Here is a 10,916-nt window from a genome sequence, read left to right on the forward strand (position 1 = left end):
TTTCGCCTGTCTCATTTCGGGTACCCGCTGCCGGTGTCTTTCTTGTTCTGATCTCTCCTCCACCCTATATGGTGGGTAGCCCAACTGCCAGGAACGGTTCAGGACCCAGCAGTCGTGTTGCTGATGCCGATCGGGCCTATCCAAATTAGGTGTAGCCTATTAAGCATCGATAGGTTGTTGAATCTTTAAATGTCTGACCAACGGCACTTTATCTCATACAAAGAGAATGCTTTATGTGCCGCCTGGCTATTACTCATTATTGCGTTTGAGATTTATTTCCGCACATCGGTGGATTGCATATACCGCCGCTTGGAAACATAACCATTGGCACGGAGAGAGTTCTGCGCGGACCAAATATTCCTGCCCTAGTGCCTTCAGTCGTCTTCGAGCCAACTGTTGTGTTAATGCAGGGAGCATTTACTTAGTATCATCTCTAATATGGAGCTGTCATACTCATAATTACTTCCTAAGGTAATCGCAAATTTCCTAATACGATTGAAACTAAGTTTCTAATAGTGTCATCCCTGAGAAGGAGAGCAGAATTCTTCGTTTGCACATTGTTTTACCACTATATGAGGCGGTGTAAGCTCAAGAATCCCTTCTAGTGCTAGTTGTGCCGCACTCGCAGGCGATTCTCTGTACATTGTCTAGTTTTGTCTCCATACAGGTCAGAGCCTAGATGCCTCACTCGTTTCACTATCATAGTACACATCCATCTGATGATGGATTAGCTCCGGCTAAGTATTATGGTTTTTAAAGCTGGCAGCTGGCAGACGCTTCGTAAGAGGAACAATTGTATTTCAACGTATATGTAATCCATGTAATGGTTGCAGAGACCTGCAAATTGCGTTTTCAACCCCACTCACACTTAGCATCCCTTACTCTTTAATCATAACATAATTAAAACAAGGAATTTACCAATTATTAATGGTTTTCATATAATTTTTAACAAAAATCAAATACAATTTTTAGCATGTTCGTATGTAAGTATGGATGCATAACGGTATTCATGAATTTTTCGCATCAATTTTTGATAACCTGCTTGGACATTTATCGCTAATTTATGTTCAATAAATATGTATGTACATATGTATGTCATATTGTGTATAATTTGTTTAAATATTAAGTTAAACTAACGCTACGTACATATATATGTAAATGTGTGCATGTGTATAGGTTAAAAGACAATAAATACTTTTTAGTAAGCTTTTTCATGTTGCTTTTGTTTTTTTCTTAATTTTATGTAAACAGTATGTAGATGTGAATGAATGCGTTTAAATTACGTGTAAATACTTTTCGAACGTCGCCCCCAACCCAGCGAAGGGTCCATTACAAATTCACAACAACTCCGAAACATTCTATAACTATGCTATAAGTATGTGCAAGTATGTGTGTACGTAAGTAGTTGAACTATTAAGTAGCTTTGGCCGATCAGAATTTCTTTCTTTATTTGACAAATATGATATTAGCGACTAATTGAATTTAGTCCTCGAAGTAGCGTGCATTCCGTTTGCGTCCCATATTGCAGATCTTGAAGTGGCAAGGCGACATATCTGCGGAAAAAGAGCACAGTGTTACTACTTGCAGCATGGATATATAACGGTAAATTAAATCTTACATTGTTTATGTACTATATGTAGTCATGCAAAACAGGTTCAATGATGTTGCCGCAGCGTGATAGGAATATCAAAATGATAGAAAACATAGTTAGTTAGTTTCATTTAAAAGTATGGAAAATTTTCGACATACATACCTTGTAAATTCTTCTTAACGCCTTGATTCTTGTAAGCTGGTGTCTTCTTAAGTGCTGCATAATCATGAGAAACATCATTTGCGACATCTATCGCATTTGTTGATATCTGCCGTAGACGCTCCTCGGCGCTCGGAAATTCGTAGTTATCGTCCCCATCCTCGGCATTGACAGCGATATCGCCATAGTCAGGCATCAATATAAGATCGCGTAAACCAGGCCACTTATTCAGGTAATTTGGTTGCAGCTGACGATATTTTTTCTAAAAAGAAATAATCAAAGTTAATATTATGAACTCATTATAAAGTGTTTAGTAAAAATTAAAAAAAAAAAATGAACAACCTATTATTGAATTATAGTCGTCTAGATTTACTTTCAAAGTAACCTAATCTGAGTGGAATTCTATATAAATAGTTTGGGGATTCCACATTAAACTGGTATGAACTATATCTATATGATATTCGATTGATATCAGTTGCTTGTTCGATTCGCCACTCTCCAAGTTTTGTTAAATCGAACATAACTGCTATAAAGATTCCTCATTAAACTGGTATAAATTCTGATTGATTGACTATCGCGAATATATTATGTCAAACTATCATGTCTATAATTCGAATTGTCACTCTCTAAAGTTTGGGTCTACTATTTCCCACTTTCAATTAAGAATTTGTAATAAATCATAAATCCCCTTGTTATACTCACCAATTCATTGTAGAGTGTGTCCTCATTAAACAATTCGTTCAATAGTGTCAGTTGCTTATCAGCTTGTTGACGCGTTCCAAATTGCGGCATGCCCGCCAACGCACTCACCACCGGCGATGCGCAAGCGTCACTCGCCAGCCACACAATTGACAGCACCAAAGTGAAATATATCTGATGACAGTTGACGGCTGCCACTGCAGCAGTTGTACGTTGTTGGGCCATTTTATTATACGGTATTACGATGGCAAGTATTCAGTTTTAAAGTACTATCTCAGCGGTTGGCTACTGTCGGTGGTCAAGGGCACTCGCTGCAAAAAAAGGAAATTTAAAACGATATAAATAAATATGAACAAAAAGCAAACACAAAAAATTCATGCCAGCACAAGCGAGTAATTGGAGGATAATACGAGTAAGCAAGCAACATTTGCCTGGCATTGACGTGCGTAATGACGCACTGCATGTTTGCGCCCTAGTATATGCTACGATTTTTAAATATTGTCCAAATTCCATTGCTGTGGGTTAAAAATTTAAAATTCATTAGCAAGACCTCATTTCAAAGGGAATTTCAGGTGCGCCTCCACGTTTTGAGTAGATGGGGGTTTTAAGGGGTTTCTATTACAACACGCGTTAAACTTGTAAACTGAAACCAAAAGTTCAACAAGTGTGGAAATTTCAACACTTCACAGCTCTCACGTTGCACAAAGTTTGTTAGAAGGTATATGCACTCTATGTCTTTGACGTGGCTGCTGAAATATCAGTTAGTTGCCAGGAAAAGTTGCTGAAACTTTTGAGCTTACGTAAGTAACGTAACTGTAGTTGAACAAGAATTTTAAATGCTTTTGCAAAGGGTTTGCGCCTTAAAAGAGAACCGAGCCATTGAAATTGCACTCAGCTTCGAATTCAATAGAAATATGAACACGTATTGTATTCTGCATATACATATATTGTATTCGTATATATGTATGTACAAACTTTACGGTTTTATCACTGCATAAAATTAAAAAAATAATTAAAACAACCTAAAAAGTGTGTTCATGATTACGCTTCATTAACATGGCCTCTTTAAAAATACATTTTTAATTTATTATGATTTCTTGTTTTCAGATTTCATATCACTTCGTAGGTATACATATTCATATAATTGGCTTATTTTAGCACGCCCATTTTTAATCGCATCCGATCGCCTAATTGACGCCTATTCCATCTTTGTATTTTGATAAGTTATTAAGAAACGCGTCAGCTAAATTTTTGATTAAATAAAAATCTTAAAATTCATTGGGGGTCTCATACGCGGATGTCAAGGTTACGTAACTTATTAATACAATGAACTGTTGATACGGTAAAGTAGTACAACTAATTCGTTGATTGATTTGATTCTGATAGGAGTGCCGTTAGTAGTAGATAATAATAATTGTTTACAAAACAATGTTTCATCTAGAATAAATTCATATTTACAAATAAAATAATATTAAAATCTTATGTATGATTTCGAGTCATCAAAATTGATAATGGGATTTTTTCAATAAAAAAATATTATTATCAAGCAACACTTTTTAAAGCTCTCGTAGTTCATTTCAGTTTCACTCGATATATTTGAGAGTAGTGCTCTCCTTTTGCTTTTGCACTGGCAGCAAACAAATGTTCATAAACTCAATCGAACCTAATAGAGCTTGAAATGTCCCATACTTCATTCGATATCAAATGAGATTTCAACGTTGCAGAACTGTCCTAAATGACATCTTCCTAGTGTTTGAGCTTCTCCAAGTTATGCAGATACTTCTGAAAAACTTTCAGCAGATTCTGGCCTTGGCTCTCATGTACTGTTAACAGTAAATATTATCTTTGCAAAAATAAATAATAAGAATGGACGAGAGCACTCGAGCTTTGAAAGTGTTCGATGCAGTATTCGCTGGAAGAAGCCGAGGATGAGGAGGACCTCTACTCCGTTGGAAAGACCAGTTGGAGAAGGACTCTGCTGCACTTGGTATCAACAATTGGCGCCGAATAGCGAGAAGGAAGAACGAATGGGGGCTGTTGTAAACTCGGCTATAACCGCGTAAGCGATGTCTACGCCAGTTAAGAAGCAGGTAACTTTGAACTAGGTTTAGTGGTTGTCTGTCGACGCACACAGGCCTTTGGGAGGCCTATTGTGAAAAGTTTGAACCAATAAATATTTGAACACTTAATAATTCTGTAAATATTTATTATGAGGTTTTGTCCGTTATGTCGTTCCCATCCGCAGGCAATGTAATTATGAGCAGCGCGAGCTTTATGAAGACCAGTTTTACTACGCTCTCTAGACTATCTAAGACTCTTCGCCTGCACCGGGACATTAAGACTTTTATAGCGAACAGACTAATAAGGTCCAACAACTTTTATTTTATTTTATTTTTTTATATATTTTAACTGTGCGGCTGAAGTATAATCACTCACTTGCAATATACAGTTATTTATTCAAACTTTTTATAAAGATATAAAATTTTCACTCGAAGCTTAAACTCGGTTGCTTTTGTTTAAGAAAACTCCGTCAAACCGAAACCACTTACATTTAAATGAATCACAGCAAATTTACCACAATATTTCACAGTTAAACTGAAGCTGTTTGCACCAGCAGTAGTCAATGCTAAATAAAGCACCAGTTTGTCTGGTCAAACGCTTTATAGTGTGACTGTAATGTTGGCATCTCTACCAACACAATCATCAATAATGACAACAACAATAGCAATAACAGTAACACCTACAGTCTACTAATTGACAGGTACTATCACAAATGATTTGAAATCATACCGACATACTGTAATCACAATCTAAACCCCTCCTACAAGTCCATTTAAATGGGTCCAACAAAGGAGTGCACATTCACACACACAAACATCTGCATAATTACGATTGCTACAAAATACATGCAACAGGTCATTGTGTTTTACACTTGTACACGCCGATCTGGGAATGCACACCTAGGCACACCTACATACATATGTACGAGTTTGTAGGCAAGTCTTGCGGCTGTAGTGGTATCCACCCTGCCAACACAAACACACACAAATGTACGCATTGATAACTAATTTTGGCAACTGTTATGCTCCCCGTTATGTGTAGGGGTACGCAGGTTCCACATTTGTTTGTTGTGTTGTCTATTGTCTTGTCTTCATGCTCGCTGCCGCCGCCTGTCGCCCGACATTTGTACATTCGTCCATGTCAATCAGCATAATCAAAGCACAATTTAATTCCAGTGATAAGATGTGCTTAGCCAACATAATGCCCAGTTCCTTTTTGGTGCGCCGATAGTGACTTCGACACTAGTCAACCGCCAATCCAATCAGGCAGTCGGTTATGACGAACTGCCAGCATTTTTGGCAATGCGAACAGAGATTTCAAATTTTCAACGTATTTGCTTTTGTTATTATTGTTTTGTGACGCATTTTATCACAGCTGTCAAATTTTCATACAATTGGTGACATAATGAGACGTTTGATTGCGCTTATGAGCGGAAGTATTTTGATTGCCGAATATCATCGTCACCTTTTCTTACTCAATTATATCGGCGATATGTTGCTCTTTGACGTGGTTGTTTACAGTTCCATATGCAGTTAGTTATGCGATAATAGCGTTGATGTAAGCTAATTTGTATTTATCACACGCTCTGTACAATTAATATTCCACGCGAAATGGGTTGTGTAGCACTCGGAATTATAAAATCAAAAAACATTAATTTAATTCGCTTGTAATTTACACTAGAAATGCAAGCGCTCGTTTAAATATATTAAATATGTACTATATCAAAATGCGGCTAGTATATAAGAACTAGCTAAGCCGATCAAACCGGAAGAAACCGCTAAATGCCGCTTAGGGCTGAGCAGATCAACCAGCAAGTGGTTTCACGTGGTTCGAGCTAAATACTGCGCTCCATGTAATTTACCACACGTTTGCATACATATGTACATTTGTAGGAATTTTATTTATTGCAAGTTTTCATCGGAGATGCAATTAAAATTACACAAATCACATGTGCTGCACTTTATTTGAACTCAGTTGCATTAAGCAAATGTAATGAGCTGTGGGTAGCTCTATAAGATCGATAAAGAGGTGGAGGGCAAGATACAGCTGATTTCTATTATACATCTTTTTGAAAGTAGATTTTGGCTATTTAGCATTTTCATAGAGCTGTTTCTTGCTAGGAACCCATGATCCCATTGGCATATAATATGCTTGCTAAATTTGACTGTATTTTAACGGAGCCTTATAAAACCGGATAGCCTCGGGATGTTCGATGGCTACAGATATACATACTTATATATGACTATAGGCTAGTCAAGCGCTGTTGACGTGTTGATTTAGTTGAGTTAAGAAAAAGATGAGTATAAACAAAAGTAACAACAACAACAATATTGAAAAGTAAACCCTAAGCAATCGACGTAAGGAAGTCTCTTTCCTGAATACCCTTTCGATTTCAGAAAGGTTGCACGAGAACTGCGCTCGAGGTATATGAGAGAAAATAACACTTGTATGGGTATTCGCAGCCACATTCAAACAGAGATGAACAAACATGGAAAGTTACAGTTTTGGACACAAAAGCCTTATGCTCTACGAATATCAACATTTGAATACAATTTCTGCAGCAGTCTTTTAAACAAATAAAAAACTTGAAAAGGTGATCCCAGATGTTTAAATTTATAGCAATCATCATCTGTAATTTCTTCCTACCTTCGTTATTCTGCAAAATTGGTATGAAAATAAAATGAAACTTGTGTTACTTTTTCGTGATCACGTGAGATTCAAATGCACTTAAATGTCTCTCTATATATACATATAAATATGTGTAAGTATGTCTCATATTCAGAACGACAAATCATCCGGTTGGTAAAAAAGTCAGAAATATGCATACATATATTAAGTCATATGAGATTTAGAATCGCCAGATGCTTTTGTTCGTGATATGTAGTAGCAAGAATTGTATAAATTTTTCTTATTGTAATTTTAAGCATATTGAAATTTAATAAATCGGTAATAAATACAGTAATTGGTGCCTGAAAGTATGTTGAATTATTTCCTTAATTAAGCAAATATTAATTTGAGAGTACACCTAACGGTTCAATGTATTTTTCTCTACTGAAAGTTCTCTCTGATCTATAAGAAGGACTAGTATAGAATTTTTACTAGGAAAATTGTTTCTAGAGAAAACGAAAACGCAACTTCTGGATCAGTGTTTACTAAAAGCACAGCAGAACACGAAATATGAATCACATATAAATTTGGAGATGTATTTGAAAAAAAACACAATAATAAAAATATTATTTTTTAATATATCGCTCATTTACTTGAATAGTGTCACAACTCAAAAAAGTCGATTTTTCGGGAGAGCGATTTAAAGTTTTCAATTGTCTCTTATTTAGCAAATATAGAAAAATGCAATCAGTTTATTGACAAATCTAGTGGCCTGTAATATATTAAATACAATGTTGAGCATAAATGGACCAAATAGAATGTATTAATGCTTTTTCTTGGGCATAAATGTGACCCACTTTGAATTATGTCGTTTTTGCTGAAAAGAAAATCAAATTCACCTTTTCACAATATGTGTTGGAACACAAAATATGTCTTTATTTCGTAAAAAAAATTATAACTAATTCTGGCACAACTGAGAAGTGTCGTTATTGTGGTTAAAAAATAGTGCAACATATCAAGTTTAATAACGGCACATTCTTATATCACGGTTTATTTTCCTACGCATCGGAATGAAATTTTTATACAATATGGACGATGAAATTGCGCACATTTCTGCATACTCAAGTCAAAAATCGTGTTTTTTGAGTTATGACTCTATTCAAGTAAATGAGCGAGTTTTGAATGAGTTTTCTAAAGCATTGTTTGAAGGTAAAAATACTTTAGTTGATGAGAAGAATCTCACTGATTTTTGTTTGCTTAAATCGACTAAGCAACGGTAAGTATTATAATAAATATCGTTAAAAATAGTATGCGTTTATATCTGTCAACTTATATGATGGAAATAATTTTTAATGATTTTTGTACGATTTTAATTTAATATTCCGTAGTCACTGAACACCTCTAAAATGGCTGGGCCGATTTAAATTAAATTTTGTGTGTGTCTTCAAGTGAATTCGAGAATGGTTTTTAGTCATCAGTAAATAGTGCATTTAATTAATTTAAAAATTATACATTTTTTTGATGTTTCATATTTGCCAAAAATATATAGGGCCATTGTTATTGTATAGAAACAGCCTAAAGGTATATACAATTTCAAATATATCTTAAGTCCAGTTTGTCCCAACAAAAAATACTTTGTTTAATATCATAAAAGCTTAAAATATCATTCAGGACAACGTCTGTCGGGTCCGCTAGTTCATATGTATATAAATATTTAAAAAGAATTTTTCCATACTATAATTTTTATGTAAAATAGAAAAAATTGAATCTTCCCGATTGATATATTTATGTGGTTTTATTTAAGAATCGGGTCTAGGGTTTAATATTAACACCGTGCTTTTTATTAATTATATGGTTTAATTGCACTGAAAATACACACTGAATGTTGAGACACTGAAACCATTATATATAATTCGAACCAATTTCACAGTAATTCACTTAATTTCAATTGTATATTTTAAATATCTCTAATAAAGTGAAGCAACTTTACTTACCAAATTATTGCGTTTTACTAACGATCTGCTTGTGCAAATGGTGCTCGAATCACTTGGTAATAATCACTTCCGTTTCCGTTACGTATCAGACCGGATCCTGTTAAGTGCGCGACGGTCAGCGCTAAAATGTTTCAGGTTTTCGGTTTGAACTCGGTTTATATGCAAATGGCGCCACAAATATAATTGTTGTTGGATTCATTCTTAAAAAAAACAATAGCAACAAGTGTTTCCCTTTGTTGACCACTTCACTGTTCAAGTGTTATTCGCGTGCTTGCCACTTGTAGAACTGTTGTAAAACTGTTAAAGCAGTTAGATTACACAACAAACACAGAATGCTATAACTGACATACAAACACACTCATGCATTTATATATAACAGAAAGTTAGTCCTTTACAGCGCGGAGTCGTATTCAACCCCTTCGAAAGTCGTCAAGTGAACCGACTGCACTCGTTGATTTCTCGTTGTCCTTCGCAACCGTCACTTGTAACAAAAGTTGAGTTCTAGCTAATGCTCACTTTTGAGCCTTCACTTAGTTATGAGTTGGCATATATGTCTGAATGTATGTACATATAAACCAATTGCTATTCTGTGACGTCTTTTAGCTTTGTTCGCATTATACAATTCAATATGAGCGAATGTACGATTGTTGGATATTGTGATGAATATCCTTTTTTCCCCGAATACTTCATTAATCACTCATCTTTGATTTCACTTCTTTTCACCTTCAAGCAAATTGACCGCGAATTTTTAATGGCGCACGCAATCACGTACCCACCGCGTCTTATCAAACTTCTTGTAATTGAGACTTTTAAAATTAGCATTTTGTAAGTCCATCACTCGTTCACCGTTTATTTATTGCTTTTGTGCGGCGCGTAGGTTGATCTCATAAGAAAACCGTGCGAATTCATTCGAAACATAAATAAAACTGCGGCCAACCACGGCACACGCCCATAATTTATATGAAGCTTCTAATTTCAAACAGTGGATCGTTTTTATCTCTCTGACGATCAGCAATATTGGTACGATCTGCGACACGCCGATTCGGACGAAACTCGAAACTTATTCGTTCATCCAAATACATGAATATAAATGTACATGACGGACTTGCATACATATAAACTGTTTTCACTTTCGCATGTAGTCCATGCTTCTTAGTAGTTCCGTAACAGTTTTGACTTCTAAGTCAACTCGTCACTTGGCTGGCTACTTTGGCTTCTAAGTTGACTAATCGCTGATAATAAATTATTTGTTTAATAGATAATGCGGACATCTATTGAGAAATGTTCTCACCCCAGGGCACATTAACTTGGCACACATGCGAAGTAAATGCGCGATTCTTGTCTACACCCGACGCTTTATTGCACACCTAACAGTTGTTTGTGAAAGTCGAAAAAGATTGCCCTTTTGATATGTTAAGCGTAAACCGTAAACTGCTTTGAAAGACAGCAAGACATTGATGATGATACTTAAAAAAAGTGTTTCAAAAAAAAAAATATACATATGTACATATATTTTATTCTAGTCTACAATGGAAGTTCTGTCTTTTGAATATTAAATGTGTTCATTTAATCTCGCATAATAAATCTTTAGACAGTTGTACTAAGTCGTAAAACACTAAATCTGTAGTATATTCATATTTATATAGGCACATAAAGAAATTGTACAGCACATGTCTTCCAATACTATCGTAGAGCCTCGTATGGCGACGTTCTACAGAACAAGTTTTGGGTTTTTAATATCTAATGGACTAAAGGGCCGAAGGTTCATTGTTAAAAGTTTTACTGTGAAGGGTTACCATCTGTGC

At 35.4% G+C, this 10,916-nt stretch overlaps 1 protein-coding gene across 5 annotated transcripts; it reads right to left on the reverse strand.

The window, feature by feature from the left end:
* Positions 1-1,081: 1,081 nt before the first annotated feature.
* Ddb_g0293276_0 (Probable serine/threonine-protein kinase DDB_G0293276) lies at positions 1,082-10,049 on the reverse strand. 5 transcript variants are annotated; one of them, XM_011183097.3, is made up of 5 exons: positions 9,112-10,049; positions 2,453-2,760; positions 1,754-2,012; positions 1,619-1,630; positions 1,082-1,553 (listed from the first exon to the last, which is right to left on the reverse strand). In XM_011183097.3, the coding sequence occupies exons 2-5, from the start codon at positions 2,672-2,674 to the stop codon at positions 1,483-1,485; spliced, it is 564 nt and encodes a 187-aa protein (XP_011181399.1). In that variant the 5' UTR covers positions 2,675-2,760; positions 9,112-10,049; the 3' UTR covers positions 1,082-1,482. The 5 variants fall into 5 exon arrangements, with proteins under 5 accessions (XP_011181399.1, XP_054085329.1, XP_011181400.1 ...); XM_054229354.1 differs by lacking the exon at positions 9,112-10,049 and adding an exon at positions 5,975-6,177; XM_011183098.3 differs by lacking the exon at positions 9,112-10,049 and adding an exon at positions 4,999-5,846.
* Between the last annotated feature and the right edge of the window lie 867 nt (positions 10,050-10,916).

The sequence above is a fragment of the Zeugodacus cucurbitae genome, chromosome 4 (genome assembly GCF_028554725.1).
Source record: "Zeugodacus cucurbitae isolate PBARC_wt_2022May chromosome 4, idZeuCucr1.2, whole genome shotgun sequence".
In the NCBI taxonomy this organism is placed as follows: Eukaryota; Metazoa; Arthropoda; class Insecta; order Diptera; family Tephritidae; genus Zeugodacus; species Zeugodacus cucurbitae.

What these genes read in the sequence shown, in the direction of transcription:
- Ddb_g0293276_0 (XM_011183097.3), bottom strand. Translation starts at nt 2,674, where the DNA reads ATGGCCCAACAACGTACAACTGCTGCAGTGGCAGCCGTCAACTGTCAT. An exon ending in ACACACTCTACAATGAATTG is followed by an intron (nt 2,013 to 2,452) that starts GTGAGTATAACA and finishes ATTTCTTTTTAG; the next exon opens with AAAAAATATCGTCAGCTGCA.